Here is a 24,744-nt window from a genome sequence, read left to right as displayed (position 1 = left end):
TACTAACACGACACTCATACTGACACTGTCTGATGCGCGTTTCAATATCTAAGGTCTTCAGAAACCGTAGGACAATTGTAGATATACAAGTACTCATCATATTAATGACAATCGCATGTTTGCCATAGTTCCAATTCTTTCTTGACGAATATCGAATGACGTTCTGTAATATTTAGTCCAGTTTAGTGATATTGGACATTGGGATATTTACTGATAGTTAAAAATAAATAAGTGACCAAATACACTGAATGAAATTACAAATTGTAGAAATAACTTTTGCTGAGATTTCTGCTACTGAAGTGTAATCTAATGCCGAAGCATGAAGCTCCTTAAGTACTTGATCCCTTTCTGGAGGCTCTGCCCTACATTTAATGATTAGAGTAAGTTGAAATACCTTCAAATTTTTGTAAATGAACTGCTCCACTTACCGTAGTTTACTATGTAACATTGCTTACCTTCGTGTTCTGTTGTAGGTCCATTAATTCCCGTAGAGCCGGTACTTCTGGTGGGAAGTTCAAATGCTGGGGTAGGTTTCTCATAATGGTAACCGTCGCTGGTGGAAGGCCTGTAAGGTTTTTCAGAGGGATAAGATGGAGTAATATGGGTGTTTGTGTCTGTAGGTAGGCCTGAAGATTTGGGAAATGTGCATTCACCATTTGGTGATAAAGAACTACCAGGTGGACATTGTTGGGATCTACAATCACCAAATGACGATGGGGATGTGCCAAGAGGACAACGATTGTTTTCGGAACTAGAAGAACGTATGCAATCCCCCACAACGCTTTTGACATAGCCCTGAGGACATTCTTTTTGATTTATAGATACCTTCTGACAAATACCAGAAGATGTGAGACGTGTACCTAGTGGGCACTGTGGTTTGGGTTCGAATGGAATTGTAGGCTTGGGATAAAGATAACCACCCACAGTGGTGGGAGCTTTAGGGGTTACAGACGGAAATTTAGGCATCGGTGTTTTTGTATATTCACATTCTGAACCTGATGACGAGGGAACTTGGCCTGGAGGGCATGTTGGTTTGGAAGCTGGGGTATATATACAAGTACCAGCTGCAGATAAAATTTGACCAGGTCTGCAAGAAGGTCTCACGGTATTTGGATAAGCAGTTGTTTGTTTTGGATACACGTATCCCGTTGTTTGTTTTGGATACACGTATCCCGTTGTTTGTTTGCTGGGTTCACATTGCCCTGTTGCTAGTGATAATTGGGTACCAGTAGGACAACTTTTTGGTCGTTGTGTTGTCACAGAAGGTAGGCTGGGCTTTGTTGTTTTTGGATACTCACATCCTGAACCTGATGAGGAAGGAATTTGTCCAGGTCTGCATATTGTTGATATATTTTTAGGATAGTCACAAGTTCCAATGTTTGTTAGTATTTGTCCTGGTCGACAAGTGACTGTTGGCTTAGAAGTAGTCGTCGATGGATATCCACACACTCCGCTTGGCGACAATACTTGACCCGGTCTACAACGACTTATAGGTTTCTTGGGATACTCACAAGTTCCCATTGGTGATAGACTTTGTCCAGGTTGACAAACTGGCCGTGGCTCAACAGTTGTAAAAGCAGTTGTTGGTTTTGGATACACGTATCCCGTTGTTTGTTTGCTAGGTTCACATTTCGCTGTTGTCAAAGATAATCGAGTACCAGCAGGACAACTTTTTGGTTTCTGTGTGGTTACTGAAGGGAATATGGGCTTAGGTGTTTTTGGAAATTCACATTCTGAACCTGATGTCGAGGGAACTTGGCCTGGAGGGCACGTTAGCTTGGGAGCTGGTGAGTATATACAGTTACCAGTTTCTGATAAAATTTGACCAGGTCTGCAAGAGGGTCCTACGGTTTTTGGAGAAGCAGTTGTTGGTTTTGGATACACGTATCCCGTTGTTTGTTTGCTAGGTTCACATTGCCCTGTTGCTAGTGATAATTGGGTACCAGTAGGACAACTTTTTGGTCGTTGTGTTGTCACAGACGGGAGGTTGGGCTTTATTGTTTTTGGATACTCACATCCTGAACCTGATGAGGAAGGAATTTGTCCAGGTCTGCATATTGTTGATATATTTTTAGGATAGTCACAAGTTCCAATGTTTGTTAGTATTTGTCCTGGTCGACAAGTGACTGTTGGCTTAGAAGTAGTCGTCGATGGATATCCACACACTCCGCTTGGCGACAATACTTGACCCGGTCTACAACGACTTATAGGTTTCTTGGGATACTCACAAGTTCCCATTGGTGATAGACTTTGTCCAGGTCGACAAACTGGCCGTGGCTCAACAGTTGGAAAAGCAGTGCTTGGTTTGGGATATACGTAACCTGTTGTTTGTTTACTAGGTTCGCATTTCGCTGTTGTCAAAGATAATCGAGTACCAGCAGGACAACTTTTTGGTTTCTGTGTGGTTACTGAAGGGAATATGGGTTTAGGTGTTTTTGGAAATTCACATTCTGAACCTGATGTCGAGGAAACTTGGCCTGGAGGGCACGTTAGCTTTGGAGCTGGTGAGTATATACAGTTACCATTTTCTGATAAAATTTGACCAGGTCTGCAAGAGGGTCCTACGGTTTTTGGAGAAGCAGTTGTTGGTTTTGGATACACGTATCTCGTTGTTTGTTTGCTAGGTTCACATTGCCCTGTTGCTAGTGATAATTGGGTTCCAGTAGGACAACTTTTTGGTCGTTGTGTTGTCACAGACGGGAGACTGGGCTTTGTTGTTTTTGGATACTCACATCCTGAACCTGATGAGGAAGGAATTTGTCCAGGTCTGCATATCGTTGATATATTTGTAGGATAGTCACAAGTTCCAATGTTTGTTAGTATTTGTCCTGGTCGACAAGTGACTGTTGGCTTAGAAGTAGTCGACGATGGATATACACACACTCCGCTTGGCGACAATACTTGACCCGGTCTACAACGACTTATAGGTTTCTTGGGATACTCACAAGTTCCCATTGGTGATAGACTTTGTCCAGGTTGACAAACTGGCCGTGGCTCAACAGTTGTGAAAGCAGTTGTTGGTTTTGGATACACGTATCCCGTTGTTTGTTTGCTAAGTTCACATTGCCCTGTTGCTAGTGATAATTGGGTACCAGTAGGACAACTTTTTGGTCGTTGTGTTGTCACAGACGGGAGGTTGGGCTTTATTGTTTTTGGATACTCACATCCTGAACCTGATGAGGAAGGAATTTGTCCAGGTCTGCATGTTGTTGATATATTTTTAGGATAGTCACAAGTTCCAATGTTTGTTAGTATTTGTCCTGGTCGACAAGTGACTGTTGGCTTAGTTGTAGTCGTCGATGGATATCCACACACTCCGCTTGGCGACAATACTTGACCCGGTCTACAACGACTTATAGGTTTCTTGGGATACTCACAAGTTCCCATTGGTGATAGACTTTGTCCAGGTTGACAAACTGGCCGTGGCTCAACAGTTGGAAAAGCAGTGCTTGGTTTGGGATATACGTATCCTGTTGTTTGTTCACTAGGTTCGCATTTCGCTGTTGTCAAAGATAATCGAGTACCAGCAGGACAACTTTTTGGTCGCTGTGTGGTTACTGAAGGGAATATGGGTTTAGGTGTTTTTGGAAATTCACATTCTGAACCTGATGTCGAGAGAACTTGGCCTGGAGGGCACGTTAGCTTGTGAGGTGGTGAGTATATACAGATACCAGTTTCTGATAAAATTTGACCAGGTCTGCAAGAAGGTCCTACGGTTTTTGGAGAAGCAGTTGTTGATTTTGGATACACGTATCCCGTTGTTTGTTTGCTAGGTTCACATTGCCCTGTTGCTAGTGATAATTGGGTTCCAGTAGGACAACTTTTTGGTCGTTGTGTTGTCACAGACGGGAGGCTGGGCTTTATTGTTTTTGGATACTCACATCCTGAACCTGATGAGGAAGGAATTTGTCCAGGTCTGCATATTGTTGATATATTTTTAGGATAGTCACAAGTTCCAATGTTTGTTAGTATTTGTCCTGGTCGACAAGTGACTGTTGGCTTAGAAGTAGTCGTCGATGGATATCCACACACTCCGCTTGGCGACAATACTTGACCCGGTCTACAACGACTTATAGGTTTCTTGGGATACTCACAAGTTCCCATTGGTGATAGACTTTGTCCAGGTTGACAAACTGGCCGTGGCTCAACAGTTGGAAAAGCAGTGCTTGGTTTGGGATATACGTATCCTGTTGATTGTTTACTAGGTTCGCATTTCGCTGTTGTCAAAGATAATTGAGTACCAACAGGACAATTTTTGGGTCGCTGTGTGGTTACTGAAGGGAATATGGGTTTAGGTGTTTTTGGAAATTCACATTCTGAACCTGATGTCGAGGGAACTTGGCCTGGAGGGCACGTTAACTTGGGAGCTGGTGAGTATATACAGATACCAGTTGCTGATAGAATTTGACCAGGTCTGCAAGAAGGTCCTACGGTTTTTGGAGAAGCAGTTGTTGATTTTGGATACACGTATCCCGTTGTTTGTTTGCTAGGTTCACATTGCCCTGTTGCTAGTGATAATTGGGTACCAGTAGGACAACTTTTTGGTCGTTGTGTTGTCACAGAAGGGAGGCTGGGCTTTATTGTTTTTGGATACTCACATCCTGAACCTGATGAGGAAGGAATTTGTCCAGGTCTGCATATTGTTGATATATTTTTAGGATAGTCACAAGTTCCAATGTTTGTTAGTATTTGTCCTGGTCGGCAAGTGACTGTTGGCTTAGAAGTAGTCGTCGATGGATATCCACACACTCCGCTTGGCGACAATACTTGACCCGGTTTACAACGACTTATAGGTGTCTTGGGATACTCACAAGTTCCCATTGGTGATAGGCTTTGTCCAGGTTGACAAACTGGCCGTGGCTCAACAGTTGGAAAAGCAGTGCTTGGTTTGGGATATACGTATCCTGTTGTTTGTTTACTAGGTTCGCATTTCGCTGTTGTCAAAGATAATTGAGTACCAGCAGGACAACTTTTTGGTCGCTGTGTGGTTACTGAAGGGAATATGGGTTTAGGTGTTTTTGGAAATTCACATTCTGAACCTGATGTCGAGGGAACTTGGCCTGGAGGGCACGTTAGCTTGGGAGCTGGTGAGTATATACAGATACCAGTTTCTGATAGAATTTGACCAGGTCTGCAAGAAGGTCCTACGGTTTTTGGAGAAGCAGTTGTTGATTTTGGATACACGTATCCCGTTGTTTGTTTGCTAGGTTCACATTGCCCTGTTGCTAGTGATAAATGGGTACCAGTAGGACAACTTTTTGGTCGTTGTGTTGTCACAGAAGGGAGGCTGGGCTTTATTGTTTTTGGATACTCACATCCTGAACCTGATGAGGAAGGAATTTGTCCAGGTCTGCATATTGTTGATATATTTTTAGGATAGTCACAAGTTCCAATGTTTGTTAATATTTGTCCTGGTCGACAAGTGACTGTTGGCTTAGCAGTAATCGACGATGGATATTCACACACTCCGCTTGGCGACAATACTTGACCCGGTCTACAACGACTTATAGGTTTCTTGGGATACTCACAACTTCCCATTGGTGATAGACTTTGTCCGGATTGACAAACTGGTCGTTGTTTAACAATTGGATAAGTAGGGGTTGGTTTGGGAATTATATATCCTACAGTCTGTTCTTTAGGCTCACATTTTCCTGATTCTAAGGATAATTGAGTACCATTGGAGCAGCTACTCGGCCGCTGTGTGGTAATTGAAGGGAATATGGGCTTTGGTGTATTGAGAAATTCACAACCTGAACCTGATGACAATGGAACGTGACCTGGAGGGCATATTGGTTCAATTGATTTGCTTGGTGTTGAGGAGTATTTGCAAACTCCTGATTCGGACAAAATTTGGCCAGGTTGACATGGTTGAGCTGTAGGAAAAGGAATTGTTGGTTTTGGATATGCATATCCAGTAAACTGTTGTTTTGGTATACATTTTCCACTTTTTAGTGATAATTTTGTATCAGATGGGCAATTTTCAGGACGTTTTGTAGTTGGTAGAGATGAAGTTTCAGTTAAATTGCCAAAAGAATTTTTCATTGGATATTCACAGGTACCCAATGACGTTCGAATTTGGCCACGTCTACAGGATGGATATTCACAAGTTCCGGATGGAGATACACTTTGACCTAATTTACAAGATATTTGTGGCTTACGGCTAGGAAATATTGTCCGTTGTGGTGGTGACACGCATTTACCCGATGAAGACAATATTTGTCCTGGTATACAGGCAAGAGATGGTCTTGGAGAGGTTTGGCCCGGGTAAACACAAGCACCCAAAGAATTTAATACTTGACCTGGGCTACAAGAAGACTTAGTAGTTGTTTTTTGAGGAGAAATGCATATTCCATCCGAAGATAATATTTGTCCACGTTGACACAATATCGGTTTATTCGTGGAAATAGGAGGAGACTTTGTGATAGGGGTTTTCGGATATTCGCATCTGCCGTTTGGTGACAGTACTTGTCCAAGTACACATTGAGGGCGAGGTTGTTGAGGATAAGTACAGGAACCAACAGCAGACAAGATTTGTCCTGGAGAACAAGGACTTTTAGTAGTAAATTGATAAGGCCTTTGTGTTGTTATGGATGGTTGATATGTTCTTATGCTAGATGTAAGTGGAGTTGTATATGGATTAGGTGTGACTGATGGTTTTTGTGTCGTGGCCGAATATTGGAATGTTTTGCCAGGTGTTGTTACTAATGGTTGATATGGTATTTGAGTGACAGTTGGTACATACTGCGTAGTTGGTGGTAGATAGCTAATATCAGGTATACATTCGCCAGATGTTGTAAGATGGTAACCTTCAGGACATGTTTTTGGCTTAGATTTCTGACAACTTCCGTCAGGTTGTCTCTCAGTTCCAAAAGGGCAAGGGCGTGGCTGTGGTACTGGGGTTGGGCGGAGACAAGAACCATCGGGCTGTTTATATGAACCTGAAGGGCAAGGCTGCTGACTTGGCTTCAGGCAAGTTCCATCGGCTTGTCTAATAGTTCCAAAAGGACATGATACTGGAGTAGATGGCTCTGGTTCCTCACAACTCCCATCAGGTAATTTAACTGATCCAGGAGGACATGGTAATGGTGTAGATGGCTCTGGTCTCCTACAACTTCCATCAGATTGTCTCATTTCTCCAAATTTACATGGCAGAGGCAATGGTTCTGGTCGTTTGCATGAGCCATCAGGCTGTTTTTCTGTTCCAGAAGGACAATACGGTGACGGTATAGGTTTTATACAAGATCCATCAGGTTGTCTAGTCTCTCCAGCAGGACATTGACAAGGTTGGCCTGGTTTTGTTTTAACTCCAAATGGACATGATGGTTCTGGGGTAATTGGACGTTCACAGTTTCCATCAGGTAATCTTATAGTACCAAAAGGACAAGATATTGGTGTAGGTAGCTCTGGCCGACTACAGCTTCCATCACGTTCTCTAATAGATCCTGGCTGACATGGAACTGGAGTTGGTGGTTCTGTTGGTGTACAACTTCCGTCCGGTTGTCTTACTGTTCCAAATGGACAAGGTAAAGGTAATGGCCTTGGTCGTTTACATGAGCCATCAGGCTGTCTTTCAGTTCCAGAAGGACAATATGGCTCAACAGTTGGTTTCAGGCAAGATCCATCAGGCTGTCTAACAGAATCATTAGGACATGATGTCGGTGTTTCTGGTCGCGTACAACTACCATCAGGTTGTCTGTTTGTGCCGAATGGACATGGTACTGGCGTAGGCGGCTCCGGTCGCCTACAACTACCATCAGGTTCCCTGTTCGTGCCAAATGGACATGGTGCAGGCGTAGATGGCTCTGGTCGCTTACAACTTCCATCAGGTTGTCTATTTGTTCCGAAGGGACATGGTGCTGGTGTAGGCGGTTCTGGTCGCCTACAACTACCATCAGGTTGCCTGTACGTGCCAAATGGACATGGTGCAGGCGTAGATGGCTCTGGTCGCTTACAGCTTCCATCAGGTTGTCTATTTGTTCCGAAGGGACATGGTGCTGGTGTAGGCGGTTCTGGTCGCCTACAACTACCATCAGGTTGCCTGTACGTGCCAAATGGACATGGTGCAGGCGTAGATGGCTCTGGTCGCTTACAGCTTCCATCCGGTTGTCTATTTGTTCCAAAGGGACATGGTGCTGGTGTAGGCGGTTCTGGTCGCCTACAACTACCATCAGGTTGCCTGTTCGTGCCAAATGGACATGGTGTTGGAGTAGGTGGTTCTGGTCGCTTACAGCTTCCATCAGGTTGTCTATTTGTTCCGAAGGGACATGGTGCTGGTGTAGGCGGTTCCGGTCGCCTACAACTACCATCAGGTTGTCTGTTCGTGCCAAATGGACATGGTGCAGGCGTAGATGGCTCTGGTCGCTTACAGCTTCCATCAGGTTGTCTATTTGTTCCGAAGGGACATGGTGCTGGTGTAGGCGGTTCTGGTCGCCTACAACTACCATCAGGTTGCCTGTACGTGCCAAATGGACATGGTGCAGGCGTAGATGGCTCTGGTCGCTTACAGCTTCCATCAGGTTGTCTATTTGTTCCGAAGGGACATGGTGCTGGTGTAGGCGGTTCTGGTCGCCTACAACTACCATCAGGTTGCCTGTACGTGCCAAATGGACATGGTGCAGGCGTAGATGGCTCTGGTCGCTTACAGCTTCCATCCGGTTGTCTATTTGTTCCAAAGGGACATGGTGCTGGTGTAGGCGGTTCTGGTCGCCTACAACTACCATCAGGTTGCCTGTTTGTGCCAAGTGGACATGGTGCAGGCGTAGATGGCTCTGGTCGCTTGCAGCTTCCATCCGGTTGTCTTTTCGTTCCGTAGGGACATGGTGCTGGTGTAGGCGGCTCCGGTCGTCTACAACTACCATCAGGTTGCCTGTTCGTGCCAAATGGACATGGTGATGGAGTAGGTGGTTCTGGTCGCTTACAGCTTCCATCAGGTTGTCTTTTTGTTCCGAAGGGACATGGTGCTGGTGTAGGCGGTTCTGGTCGCCTACAACTACCATCAGGTTGTCTGTTCGTGCCAAATGGACATGGTGCAGGCGTAGACGGTTCTGGACGCCTACAACTACCATCAGGTTGTCTGTTCGTACCAAATGGACATGGTGCTGGCGTTGATGGTTCTAATCGTCTACAGCTTCCATCAGGCTGTTGAATAGTACCAGAAGGACATGGAACCGGTGTAGACGGTTCCGGTCGCCTACAACTACCATCAGGCTGTCTGTTTGTGCCAAATGGACATGGTGCTGGAGTAGGTGGTTCAGGTCGCTTACAACTTCCATCAGGTTGTTTTTTCGTTCCGTAAGGACATGGGGCTGGTGTTGGCGGCTCCGGTCGTTTGCAACTACCATCAGGTTGTCTGTTCGTGCCAAATGGACATGGTGCAGGCGTAGGTGGCTCTAGTCGCTTACAGCTTCCATCCGGTTGTCTTTTCGTTCCGTAGGGACATGGTGCTGGTGTAGGCGGTTCTGGTCGCCTACAACTACCATCAGGTTGCCTGTACGTGCCAAATGGACATGGTGCAGGCGTAGATGGCTCTGGTCGCTTACAGCTTCCATCAGGTTGTCTATTTGTTCCGAAGGGACATGGTGCTGGTGTAGGCGGTTCTGGTCGCCTACAACTACCATCAGGTTGCCTGTTCGTGCCAAATGGACATGGTGCAGGCGTAGGTGGCTCTAGTCGCTTACAGCTTCCATCCGGTTGTCTTTTCGTTCCGTAGGGACATGGTGCTGGTGTAGGCGGTTCTGGTCGCCTACAACTACCATCAGGTTGCCTGTTCGTGCCAAATGGACATGGTGCTGCAGTAGGTGGTTTTGGTCGCTTACAGCTTCCATCAGGTTGTCTATTTGTTCCAAAGGGACAAGGTGCTGGTGTAGGCGGTTCTGGTCGCCTACAACTACCATCAGGTTGTCTGTTCGTGCCAAATGGACATGGTGCTGGAGTAGGTGGTTCTGGTCGCTTACAGCTTCCATCAGGTTGTCTTTTTGTTCCGAAGGGACATGGTGCTGGTGTAGGCGGTTCTGGTCGCCTACAACTACCATCAGGTTGTCTGTTCGTGCCAAATGGACATGGTGCTGGAGTAGGTGGTTCAGGTCGCTTACAGCTTCCATCAGGTTGTCTATTTGTTCCGTAGGGACATGGTACCGGCGTAGGCGGCTCCGGTCGCCTACAACTACCATCAGGTTGCCTGTTCGTGCCAAATGGACATGGTGCTGGTGTTGATGGTTCTAATCGTCTACAGCTTCCATCGGGCTGTTGAATAGTACCAGAAGGACATGGTGCTGGCGTAGGCGGCTCCGGTCGCCTACAACTACCATCAGGTTGTCTGTTCGTGCCAAATGGACATGGTGTTGGAGTAGGTGGTTCTGGTCGCTTACAGCTTCCATCAGGTTGTCTATTTGTTCCGTAGGGACATGGTACCGGCGTAGGCGGCTCCGGTCGCCTACAACTACCATCAGGTTGTCTGTTAGTGCCAAATGGACATGGTGCTGGAGTAGGTGGTTCAGGTCGCTTACAGCTTCCATCACGTTGTCTATTCGTACCATATGGACATGGTGCTGGTGTAGGCGGCTCCGGTCGCCTACAACTACCATCAGGTTGTCTGTTGGTGCCAAATGGACATGGTACTGGTGTTGGTGGTTCCAATCGTCTACAGCTTCCGTCGGGTTGTTGAATAGTACCAAAAGGGCATGATGCTGGTGTAGGTGTTCGTTTACAGCTTCCATCTGGTTGTATATATGTTCCAAAGGGACATGATGGTGATTCTACTGGTACACATCTTCCATCTTTTTGTCTTTCTGTACCTATGGGGCAGGGTTTTCTTGCAGGTTCACAATTACCTTCAACATTCAAGTACGTACCAGCTGGACATTGTTGTGGTTTAGGTGGTTCTGGAAAAAAGTTCAGAAATAGGTTTTATGTCTATCATTTTATATCAAGAAAGTTTCACAGCAAGTTTCAAAATGAATTATTCAAAATTTTCAATTGGTAATTCACTTACCAGGTGGAAGATAAGCCGGTCCATGAAGAAGATTAGAAAATCTGACGTCACTGTCAAACTGTACATCACTATAGTCAGGTGTGGATGAAAAGACAGAATTGGCGCTGGTACTTATATCTCTTTCTGGTTTCGCTGGATTCGCTTTATTTGTTGAACCACTTTGACTGTTATGAGAAACTTGAAACTTTGAGTCTCCTGAATAATCGTTAATGATTTTTATCCCCGATGAAGGATTGGCGTTGCTATTGAATTTGTAGTTTTTAGCCGGATTGTCGAGCAAATCGTTAATGCTAGTTGGGAATGAGGTACCACCAGATAAATTGCAACAAGCTTCCGTATTTTTGTTACAGTTATTATTCTGAAAAATTTTTTTAATATATTATTTTGTCAAATGATGGAATTGTAATGTATATAAAAAATTGCAACGATTTTATTTCAGATTTACATTAGTATTTTCAATCTTCTTGTTGGTGTTAAAGCCCACATGTGATTCTATCAAGTAGATTATGAGGTTAATTGATACTTAGAAACTAAGAATTTGTACAAACCGCTAAGTGATAGTTGATATTTGGGAAAAAAGTTATATTCCAGTATTATATTAACAGTAGTCTGGAATGAATTTGGCTAAATAAGAGAGTACTTCTACATCGATACACAAAATACTTTGCGGTTTTTCTTGAAAAGAAAATTCTTCTTAAAAAAATACGAGAGCGTATATCTGTCAAAGACGATTATAATTCCCTTAAACGTGACGAAACGGTAACATTTGAATAATCTCAGATCAATTTTAGAAAAGCACTGTTAAGCCTGACAAGTTGCAATCGATAACATCTTTATTCATTCAAATAAGAGGTTTTCACCCATCTGCCCTATAGTTCAGAACTTGTACCTAGCAATTTATTTTTTGTGTCCAAGGATGAAGAATTGGCTAGCAATACAGCGCTTTGACGGCAAAGATCTCTGGCAATTAAAGCCATCCCACATTCTAGACTTTTTAAAAGCAGTGGGATTAATGAATCAGCTATAAACACTGGGTTCTATAGTATCGCAGCATGATAGGGGCACACATCAGATCATTTGCGTCGCAGTGTATACGAGACCCCAAATTTGTATGTACATACATACCTCACTTCGTGGCTGATATCGCAGGCGGTATAAATCAATGCTGAAACAATTTGGAGCTTGTCCAGCGCCACGATAAGTGCCTTAATATGCTTGGTAACTTTATACAAAAGTAGAATTTTATTCGCTTTTTTATATGTAGTTGATACATTTTTGCTTTGTAGTTTCTTAAATCTCAAAATTTTCTCACTTTTTGATGAGCTCTCCTACTATATAAATAACATAAGTCTCAAAAATAATTTCTATCTCATTGACAATAAATTCTATCAATAAATATGATAAATATGTTTTTTTTAATCTTTATCCTAATACGTGTGTGTGGGAATCCTACTTTGCACATCTTCGGAGAAAGTGATTATATAATATTCGTAACTCGAACCATTACCTAATTAAACTGTAAAGGTTCTCGCGACGTCCGACGAGGCACGAAATTTGTGTAAAAAGATTGGAAGTCTATCTTATAATGAAAACATTATCCTGTTTTACTTTCTAAAGATTGTTGAGAATATTTTTTTATGAAACATGTTGAATAAGAGGAAAGTAATATAATATCAAAATTTGAGTAAAAATGTATACCAAAAGTATTAGGAGCAACATGATTGAAGGAATCGATTGCTAATGTTTCATTCAGGGAAATCACAAATAGTGAGTGAAAATAGTGAGAAATCTGAAAAGATAATAAAACAAAGAATAAGATGCAAATCGGCTAGGGAATTAAGGAAAGCCTGCAACAGCTTTAAATGAATTAGGAACAAGCAAAAAGAGTAATAAAAAATACATGGTAGAGCGCATAAATGGAAGAAGAATAATTTATACTAAAAGTACTAGGCATATTCAACTATGCAACGTATGAAGAACGCAATAATCAAAAATCACTGTATCAAAAAATATTTTGATACAGTGATAGAGAAAAGGAAAACCAGGAAAGAATTAGCTTGAATAAACAAGAAATCCGAAAACAGATGCATCGAAAATTAGTTTTACATTCAGTACAGTGAAAATTTTGAAAACAGTTCATATCATCTTAAACTTTACATTCCACACAGTTTTTTGTATATCCATATAATATTTCTAGTAATTGTTTTGTTCATAGCACTGTATACTACCCACACTAAAAGTATGTATAAAAATAAATATTTAGTTTATTCTTTACTAGATATGAAGACACGACCTTATCCAACTTGATACGATCGACGACAATAATAATTGTTCAGAGACGGCTTGAGTTTTTTTATACTTAATAAATCAATTGAATAAGGAACAAATAGAAAGACTGCTATGAAAATATTCAGTTAACTCAATGAGAAAGAAAGAAAAAAATCCATTCAATAAATATTTTTTGTAGTAATTTGTTCTCAACTATTAGCTCTCATACTTTCATGTGTTGAGATAAGTGTGAAACGCTGTGTTGATTGAAGGTGGGGGGCCAGAACTCAGTGGGAAATTAATAGAATCACTTGTATATTTTTAGCTTACACATTTAATAACAACGAACAATATCTAATATGTCGGTACTGACCTCCGACAACTTGTCGGTGACCGTATTATGTATGATTGACAACGATACAACTGTCTCCCCTGTTCATTATGTTGAATAAATTAATTATACAAAATATTCTGTTATGAGAATGTGAACGTTATAGATACAAGTTTTGTTATATTGTAGCTTCGTATATCTAGAGGTAAGAGTTTGTCAATCGACTCGAATTACACGTTTTTGATTTATTCTTGTTAACAATTAACTATTTTTTAACGAAGTTCTGGTTCAACAACTGGCACAATGCTTCTGACTTCAAGGAGATCATATTTGCAGTATCTGAAGTAAAACCACAGACTTAATACGTATTAACAAATATTTTTCATCCAAATTCAAGAGAAAAGTCAAAGACAATCATGATATGTGAAAATATATGGTGTAGAAATGAGTCTCGTAGGACGAAAAACAACCGGCGAGTCCTTCGAGTGAAAAGACATCCTACCATAAACTTGTTCATAAGACATAGAAGCAAACATGAAAGAAATTTGTATCCAATAAAAAAATTTATAAATTTTAAAACTGAAAGTGAAAATGAAATTGTATTTAATTGAGAGATCGATGTTTTAAGAATAAGCATTGAACAAAGTTTCATAATACTTTGTTCATACAACTCTAACATTTAATGTCTTTAAAATTTGTCACAAAGAGGATTCTCATTAAAGTGGAATTTCTATTCACCTATTCTGATTCATAATTTCATACTTTTTAGTCTTAAATAAACTTTGAACAAAATAGTTCGTATTTAAGATTGTATTTATTCAGAGCTTTCAAAGGGGTAGGAGAATGTTGACGGTAATTTTTGGGTCACCGGTGATTTGTAGGAATTCTCGAATAATAATACAGGTATTGTGGTTTCTATATTAGGTGAGATTATAAATACTCGGCCAATGGCACATTTACAGAAATCATCTTGGAATTAAGGGGTAGTGGAACCTTACTGAGAAAGCTTAAAACCTAAGGTAGATGTTAAGGGGTATTGTGTAGAATTTCAAGAAGGGTTTGATGTCAATTGTGTTGTTGAGGAGAAAGGAAAACAAGATGCTTTTGTAGATTCTACGTATGAATCGAGTTTTTCGTAGCATCATTGAATATATAATTTCTGCAAGGGATTGCATTGTTAGAATTCTATGCGTTAGTATTTATGATAATCTATCCTAAAACATAATTCAAGACTTTCTAGTAGGAAAGATAAGTCGATAAAAAGTACTTTGTATGTACATAGAGCTGTCAAAGAGATAGCAATAATTTGAATACCACTAAAAGAAATTCTACAATATTGTGTCATTTGGAAACTGTACATAATTTTCTTTGATAAGCTTATCCATCCATTTTGATTTAAAATCTATAAAATCATATATATATATATATATATATATATATATATATATATATATATATATATATATATATATATATATATATATTGACGCTATTCTTTTCATTTATTTGTTTCAAGACTACGGTAGTGAACAATTGAAGAGTTTGTTGGAAACCCTGTATAATAAGACAGAAATATGACAAATTCGTTAGTTGTTGTGGTTGAAAAATGTTTCTGAATAAACTTTTTAGTGTACATTCTATTTGAAATTTTAAATAGATGTTGTCTTTATATAAAAAAAATTACCAGTACAGTTCTGTTCACTATTATATGTCTTGTATAAATATAAAGAGTATTATGCAACTCAACTTGTTTGTTTCTATTCGACATATGAGTTCTATTTATAAGAAGGGCGTTTAATGAATATGATATACTAGTTAGTCATTTTTACAACCGGATCTTCTATATTTAAGAATCTTACATCTTAAAAAAATTATTTATATGGTACATGGTGCAATAAGCGTTTAATTTATTTCTATGGGTTTCACACATGGAATACAAGATTTCAAATCCTAAGGAATTAAAACTTGGGAATAAAAATAATGAGCAGAGTCTGTCGGTTGTTATCTCAAATATAAAGTCTCAAGTTCAATCAGAGAGATTTGGGGTTAATTTTGTAGTAATTAGTCATGAGTTGTACGAGAAAATAACTAAATTGCAAATAAAACAATCTAATATCGATTCATTTCATTTTATTGTGAAAAGTGTTTCTTTCTAACCTCCCCATGGAAAAATATAAATATAATTCAAAATCTATGTGACAGGTGCTGAGATAACAGATGCTTTAATTGTTCCTTTATGAAATATGTATTTCTGATATTATGGGGTGTAGGTACGCTATAGAATGCCAAGCCTTTAAAAATTCTTCAAGTGAAAACGGTAACTGAACTCAAACAATAAGTAAAAAGTATTGTAGCTTTCTATAATAAAATATATTTACAGGGCAAGATGAAACTCAACACGAATACTTAGTAAATTATATTTTTGTGAAATTTGATGGTTTTGTGCGAAACATGTAACTTTTATTAAGAAAACACCGAAAGAAATTGAATAATCATGTTTTTTTTTACTATAAAAATATGAATATTATTTATACACCAACGTTGGTGATAAAATCGTTGATTTTCCTTGTATCGAACAATCATATTTTTCCATTCGAGAATATTGTTGTGTTGCTTTAAGTTTTTTTTGAACATAAGGGATCAAAAATATAGGATAATGGTTATATTTGTGAATAGTGCTGGTATAGGAATATTTACCTCCAGCAGAGCTGAAATTGACGTGTTCTTCTTTTGAGGTGGATTTCTCGCTGTCCTTGTCTTTGCGAAGGTAGTAAATATGCAAGATATGTAGACAAATAAAAAGTGAAAATGGTGAAAATATATGATTATTTATTGAATATTAGCTGACCCGGCAAACCCCATACTAGCTCAATCGATAAATAAAAGACCTAAACTCTTGTATAAAACAAACAAAAGGAATCCTTTTTTATTAATACAAATAAAAGTAGTGGAAGTTTCCCATATTTGTATGTAATTTGTAAAGAAGTCTTTGCTAGCTATATTATGAGCGGTTTCTTATTGGGAACGTGGCAATGAAACACCAAAGTGGTCTAACTTATATATTTTCCGAGCTTTATTTGAGAATTATTTATTCAGCTTTTACAAAGATTACTAAGAACATAGTGACGGAAAAAAGATCGAATAATGAATATTTTGATTTGAAATTAATCAAATCTTAACTTTCTAATGTATCACTTTACCAAAAATATTGAATTCGATAATTGTGAATCAATTTGAAATGCATTTTCGTCTTTTGTGAAAACCAGAAATAAAAAGATTTGATGTTGATATTGAGAAATATTAGAATATATTTACGATGTACAGGTTTTCCTGGCTACTTCAAAAAACAAGGTGAGGTAATTAATATGGGATAACTTTTGAGCACCTGATTCGGGAGCAAATAAAAACTTTTGTATTCTTTATTTAATGTAAAATATATAGTTCTTACAGAACATCAAAAGACTACAGGAATCAATGTCCTGAATTAAAAAACTCGTTACGTTACATTCATTGAATCACTTTGCTTCGCTGTTTGTATCTGAGTAAATCCACAATATCGCAATAAAATTATGATTTGAATTTGGAGGTGATTAAATCCTTTCAGAACATGAAATATTTATTTAAAATTAATGTATTCTCTTTTCCTAATATTCTATTTTGATTTTAATTGCTCATTTTAGTAACACTACATATTCAGTTTTATATGTTATTCTATCCATTTCTGTTTTTCGTGATTGTTGGGTAGAAATATGAAGCAAAGAAAATATTTTTTTAGTAAAAGCTACAAATAAATTTTTGGAACGGTTGGTGATATTCATGGTGAACACACTGTTTACACCACTACCACAACCAATACTCACAATTACACTGTCTGACGCACGTTTCGATAACCAAGTTATCGTCTTCAGAGACTGAAGGTAAACTGTTGACGCACGTCAGACAGTGTAATTGTGAGTGTGGGTGTAGTGGTAGTGTAAACAGTGTGTTCAGTATAAAAGTTACAAATACTAATAAAGAAGAATTTCATGGTAAATCTGCAATGGATTTAGTAAAACAGTTGCTGGATTATATGAAGAGGTGTGAAATTCCACAATATCTTTTTGAAGAGAATCCATGTGTTTGTTCACTTGATCATAAAATAGAAAGACGTAAATTATTGAGTTCAATTTAGAAAACTTATCACAAATATTGATTTGCTCTCGTATGCATGGAAAATATGCGTTTGGAAACAAAACTTGACAACGAGTAGGCAAAAGAAAAAATACCTCACTGCTTCCGATCTATTACATCCTCTCGGTTTAGTTTTACCTAGAGTCGTCAATTGTAATTTCGTTGCGTACAAAGAAATACCTTCTCAGGGTATATCAAAGACAAATATCCGATGTTTATTGGAGTCAAGACGAAATATCTTGATACGAACGATAATAGATTGAACATTTATTATAACAATTTGAATTTTTAAATTCCATTTTTTAATTATTTGGACATTTAGACACCCTATATATTGACATACTTTCATAATTAGCGAAATTTTAGTTAATGAGGCAGATTCCTGCTTTATTTGTTTGCTTTGGATAAATAAAAAAATACGAATATGTCAAGGTTTCAGTTACTGGAATAAATATTGACAAGTGCAGATTGATCAATATGTGTCTCAAGAAAGATAAGTGCTGTTAATATGATCGAAAATATCCTTGAAGATCATCATGCAATTTGATCATTGAATGCTTAATTCAAAACGATATGTTAATGGACGATAAGTAACTGGATAATAAAATAATTTTATCCTACAAATTATTTATACATATTGATCCATATACAAGGTTTATCTGAAAAGTTTCCGACATAACAAAGAAACACGGCATTTTTTCCGTACTCATTTTTATATTTCAGCATAATCTCTTTTTACATCTATATACATAGTCCAGCGATATTTAACCGTTCCCGATAATAGTTGCAGTCTGTCTACTCAAAATGGGAGTTTACATATGCGACAATCTCCTCGTCTGATGGAAATATGTCTCCTGCAAGTGAAACTTTAAAATTAGGAAATGGGGAAGTGGTCAACCAATTCGAAGTTCATATAATTTAGCCATTATTAGAAATAATTCAGGAGCTAAAAAGCAGCAAATATCCGGGAGAGAACGAAATAAAGCAAAAATTAATCAAGTATGGTGGAGCTGCACTGAAGACGAGAATATATCGTTCAATATCCAGTATATGGGTACAAAACATAATACCAGAAATGTGGAGAATGGAAATAATGGTAAAAATACCCAAGAAAGGAAGAAGAAATGAATACAGAAGTTATAGGTATAGCGCTATTAGATATAACCTACAAAATATTGACTAAGGACATAGATAAAAGACTGAGAAAATTGTTAATAAAACTGAACGAAGAAAAGGCCATGAGCTTAGAACAAGTTCAAAGTTCTGTATATCTTGGGGGGGTTATCAAAGACGAAGGTGACGAGGGAGATAATCTGGAAGCGTGGATGACGAAGGTAAGTAAACAGTTGGGAGCGCTGAACGTGATAATAAGATCTCAAAAAATAAAAAAACAATAATAACACCAACATTGAGCTACGGAGACGAAAGGGGGACATAGAACAAGGAGGAACAAGAAAATATGGTACGCAGAGATGATGGAGGACCTAAGAAAGAGAGAGGAATTCAGGACTGGGAATCGAAAAAAAAAATAGGAAAGAGTGGAAAGGAATCACTTTCATGCTATCGGCCTGAATACATAGTCCAGCGATGCTCTAAGCTTTTAAACCATTCCCGATAATAGTTGCAGTCTATCTACTCAAAATAGGAGTTTACATATGTGATAATCTCCTCGTCTGATGAAAATCTATCTCCTGCAAGTAAAACTTTGAAGTTAAGAAATAGAAAAGTGGTCAACCAATTCGAAGTTCAAGAATTTTAGCCATGACGTTCACCACCACCAAGTGGGATAAGATGCGTGTTCCTGATGGAAAAGCACTTTTTTAATGCATTAGCTTTTTGCAGTTTCTACCTTGATTTGATCAAGCAATGACACGCAATACTCTCCTATTTCTGTTTTTATATTTTTGTTATCACTTTTTCGGCAGATGAAACCGTATTGATAAAGACTGGGAAATGTACATTCAAATGCGCTTTTGCTCTAAAGTGAACGACACCAAACACGAGGATAGCTTACACGTACATAAGTCTTCAGTTAGTTTATAGGAAATGCATTCTCTTGATATGCTTATCTCTGAAACCTTAAATCCGACGATAGTCCAGTACCAATTGGTGAACGATTGTCGCGGCTTTTGACCGTCCCGAATGTTGGTCGTCGGCCAAGCTGAAGCGGCTACGTTTGAATTCGGTTGCGCATACATTTTATGCTCGTAAATGATAGTACAATCTCCTTACACAGTGTCTAGCTCTTTTTACACATAATTAATAAGATCTCCATTTTCGGAAACAGAAGTTAAGTGTCCAAACTGAAATTTGATTAAGAAGCTCTCAACACTCGTGCAAATATATTTCCTAACCTATAATAAGTGCTGACATCTTCATTTTAAAGTGGAAAACTTTTCAGACAGCCTTCGTATTGTTTGTATAATCATTATGTTGCGAATTTCAATCCGAGAAAAATGTTTATTCAAAGAAGAAAAACACACTTTTGGTATCGAATAATTTCTGATATTGTTATATATAACCTTGTTAAATAATGGTCAATAATTTTTTCCAAATCTTATGTTCATTTTTTCATTATTATTTTTTTACTTCGTCTTGTCGTAAGTCATAAGGAATAATTATTGTTATAGTTACTTCAATATTCATTGGTTGCAAATAAGAATCAACAATATTTTCAAGCTTAGGCTTAAGTAACGTTTTTGAGTTTTATACGTTTTTGAGTTTTATACAAAAATAGATTTGGATATTTGACCCTACCACACCCTTCCACGTTACTTAAAACACTACGCCATTACAACATTACATATTATTTAGCTTTAAATTAATTCTTTTTATATAAATGTTTTAAGTGTTCCTCTCAATTTTATTTCTATGAATATTTCGTGTTGAAACATTAATATACCATGTGCAGAATTTTAATGTAATTATTCAATACTAAAATACTATACATAATGTTGATAGGTCTGTTTGAACATTGATTTATCATTATTTTCATGATTAATATCTACAAACAACAATAATCATACATTAAAAAATACCTAACGGTATTTAATTTTAAATTAAATTTGCGCATCTGAAGAAAGTTAAATGGTGATGACTGGCAATAAGTTTTTGACCTTTTAATACAACTTTTTACGTAATAGATTTGCTACGGCTAGAGTCAAAGGACGCACTGTCTATTGTCAGATACACGATGCCACTTACCGAAGCCATGGCATAATTTTTTTTATCATATAGAATTAATTCAGTATACATGGTGATTAAAATGGATTTGCATTAAGTTTCACTGTTGACATTTTGTAGAGTAAGGGTGACAAAATAAAAAAAATGATCCAGATATTTAGAGAGGATGTTAAAAAGGTTTAAACTCAATCGGCTACTGTTTTTAGTTTTTTCTTTCTATCTAAAGAATCTTATCATTTTTAAATCATCTATACTTCTTCCAACCACTTAGAATTGGGTATCCTTCTTCTTCTAATTCTCAGTGCAGCATTCAACGAAAGATTTTGCACTTATCTGTTCCACAAACAGGGCTGAGGCTTTTTTATTGTACATGCATTTCTACTCTTTTCATTATACATTTTTTCGATGCCTGTATCCATTATTGTAAACTTTTCTTGGTACTAAATTGTTATAATTGTTTTTCGTTCCACTATCCTCTCTTTCGGTTATATTTCGGGAAGCTCTGAAGATATCTGTTCGACCTGTCTTGTTACATTACTAAAAATCATTGTCAAATTTCCCTCTCTATGATGATTGTCATAGATTATAGATTTTAAGAGTATCAAAGTACAACAACCTTCACACAAAAGAATCCACATTATTACAAGTTACGTTAGATGAAAGAATGAATCTTTGCGAAGATCTCAGTATTATAAAACTGTTTTCAGTAGCTAGATAATGAAGCTATTTATAACCTCAAATAGTTTTCTAGATACTCTTCATGGGGTGGACCAATCCCCATTAACATTTTATTCTACTTTATCCCTAGTCATGATGGACGAACTTATGTTTCTTCTAAGCCTACAGAGTAAACCGAGTCCATACCCAATTAATCACATTTATTTAGAAGTTCATCAAGGTGAAATTAAGCTGGAAGAGGTTTTTTGTTCGCGTTTTTGGTTGTGCAGGACTAGACCGTTTAGGTTCTTTACAAAATAGAAGCAGTACGTCTATGCAATGTGTTTTCTTTAAAACTTATTCATAACTTCAAAATTGGTAAATAAGACTTGCAGTGCGCAGATGTGTGTTACATCTTTTTATGTTTCAATCCCAGCAGCAAACTTGTCGAAAGTGGTCTCTAGGTAACTAGTTAATGATGGTAGAATCGAATTTAATTGGTCGGACATTAGTAAACTTTATCTACGGTCGTTCATGCCTTTCATTTGGTTTATATAATTTAGACAAAATAAAATTAGAAAGCAGCTACTGCAATTAAGTTACCAAGAGTTTAAACTCGTGTTGGCCTCATGCTAAGCAAATCCTTTTAATTAAATCAAGTAGCCGATTACTCATTGATCTTAAGACGGTCCTGTTTTTGATCTTTTTCCATCACTTGCTTCCCATTCTACTCCATTCCCAGTCTACTTCTTGCAAACGTTTTGATCTAGGCCTGGTTTATATTCTTCTAGCTATATCCTCTCCTTCAAATTCCTCTTTTATTTTAAAATAATTCACTATCTCATTTCCATTAACTTTCATCTAATATTGTTTTGATTATATTACTTTTCGCCTTTCTTAATCCCTCTTCTTCTGTTTTCGTTATTTTCATTGTTACCGCGTTAAACATTAGTGTAAATATTGATTTTGGTCTTTTTAGTTAGTGTTATGTTTTTAACATCTCTTTATTGGCATGACATGTTTCTTTAGTTGCTAATCTTTTTTTTTTCTATTTCTGACCATTTTTCCGAAACGTTTAAAATTTTGTATTCATTGAAATTAATGAGCTTTTTTTATTATTTTATTATTTATTCACTTTCAGCTCCAATTACTATTTTTTTTTTCTCAATTTCTTTGATAACCTTTCTATTATGTTTGAGAAACATAAACAAACATTAGATAACTAAATAGTCAGTTCAGTTTCTAATATATTTGTAATGCAAAAAAATTATCGAACGATCTCTTAGTATTAAGAAATGCTCAACAATTTAAAGTGAAGTTATTATTCGCAAATTTTCAATTCCAAAGAGAAATTTGCAGTATTCTCATATTTGTCTGTATCCCATTAACGAGCGAGATGGAGATGCGCTAGAAGGTTGTGCAATTTAAACAGAAGTTTCATCGATTAAATTGAAAATAGAGGTTAATTTGTTTCTACAATTATCACCAACTAAAACGGCGCAAGATAAAAATAATCGAGTTGTTTAAATTATATTATGTAATAGAATTTTTAAAGATAAACAAGGTGACGAGTGTTAAGTGGGACAACGAAGATGTTAAAGGATTGTGTACAATTTAATAATATCAGATTATTCATAGGTGAAAATTAATGGAGTGTATGGTAGTATGATAAACGAGTTCATGGAATTAGAAGGTTTTGGAAAGAAATTTCTTATACAGAAATGCTCTAATATGTACACGTTTTTCACTATAAATAAGGCCCATCTTTTACAAACAGACATGAATAACCCATAAAAAAATCAAATAATTGCTTCAAATTACCAATAGTTACCTCAATATCGTGGTTTTCAATAACTTGATATTTTTTGTACAGTCTCAACACTTTAGACATTATTATCAATTCTTTCATCATGAACAACCACAAAATGGCTCTATTACCCAAACATCAAATTGTATTCAAACATCATCTGTATTAGTTAAAAAATTGTATTGTATTGTTTTATAATTATTTTCTTATGGTATTGCCAAGTTACCAGAAACCCTTTTTCTGAAAGGTCCATGGTGATATATTCAACAAAACTTAGTTTGCACTTTCTTCTCGACGTTTTGATATTATTAATTTTTATTTTAGTTATTATTTTTGTTCCAATATACTGGATATATAAATTAATATGTAGGGTAGTAAAATATATCTAACAATCTCGAATATTTAGATTTTTCTTAATTTTTTGTGCAAAATATTTTGTCTAAGATATAAGAAAAGAAAAGAAAATATATCCAAAACTGCAAAATTCTTGAGTTTAAGTACGAAATTAAAATGAAAAAAGTTATCATTTTTCAAAAATTTTTGGATTATTATCAAATGACATTTCCATCAACTCCTCATAATGGATTGAGTTTTTCACAATATATAATTTTACCTCTGTGATATAGCAATCAATGCATACAAAACTGGAAAAGTATTACTGTTTTTGTGTATTTCCAATTGACATTAACCATAAATATTTCCAGAAATTTATTTTATCACAGATAATCTATCGCTGAATTATATGATTTAGTTAAAATATGAAATAGACAAAATTATCTCTTCTGTTTTATTGATGTTACTCTTCAAAGTCATGATGTTAATCTTTGAAATACCTATAAAAATACGCCCACTGGTAATATTAAAAATTATTTCTCTCGTTTCAAGGTTTCATTGAAGTTTGATTGTGATGTCATTTATCGATTTCAATGAGAAGTAATATTATGAAATATGTGAGAAATATCCAAAATATTTGGACAAACCTTGACGAACAAAACTATTAATGTTGTCGTCTCCAATATAAAGCTTCTTATGTGAAGTTGTTCATAATGATTTCTAAACTAATTTCATATGACGAGTTTCCTAACTAAAATAAATTTCTAATAATTGTCACACATTCTTAAAAGTTACTCTCATTTAAATTAGAATATCATAATTATTCAATAAAAGTAGTTAAAAATCTTAAAACTAATGTGTGTACTGTTATATAAGATCCTGTTTATATGGAACATATTCTAATTAAGCCTACAAAGTGATTGCTCTCAATTGGTAAACTTTTCACACTCTGAAGCTGAAATTATTTCGATTTATTATATATAATTAATTATATAATCGATAATT

At 37.1% G+C, this 24,744-nt stretch overlaps 1 protein-coding gene across 3 annotated transcripts in view; it reads right to left on the bottom strand.

The window, feature by feature from the left end:
- Positions 1-24,744, bottom strand: part of LOC130891859 (mucin-2-like) — a 63,999-nt gene that overhangs the window by 12,303 nt on the left and 26,952 nt on the right. For all 3 annotated transcript variants that reach the window (XM_057796907.1, XM_057796911.1, XM_057796908.1), the window contains exons 5-7: positions 10,991-11,348; positions 6,743-10,880; positions 456-565 (exon numbers count right to left, since the gene is read on the bottom strand). In XM_057796907.1, the coding sequence (XP_057652890.1) occupies positions 456-565; positions 6,743-10,880; positions 10,991-11,348 (4,606 nt within the window). The remainder of the gene's footprint in view (positions 1-455; positions 566-6,742; positions 10,881-10,990; positions 11,349-24,744) is intronic.

This window comes from Diorhabda carinulata, chromosome 3 (genome assembly GCF_026250575.1).
Source record: "Diorhabda carinulata isolate Delta chromosome 3, icDioCari1.1, whole genome shotgun sequence".
Taxonomy (NCBI): domain Eukaryota; kingdom Metazoa; phylum Arthropoda; class Insecta; order Coleoptera; family Chrysomelidae; genus Diorhabda; species Diorhabda carinulata.
This window is presented reverse-complemented; position numbering and strand designations above follow the sequence as displayed.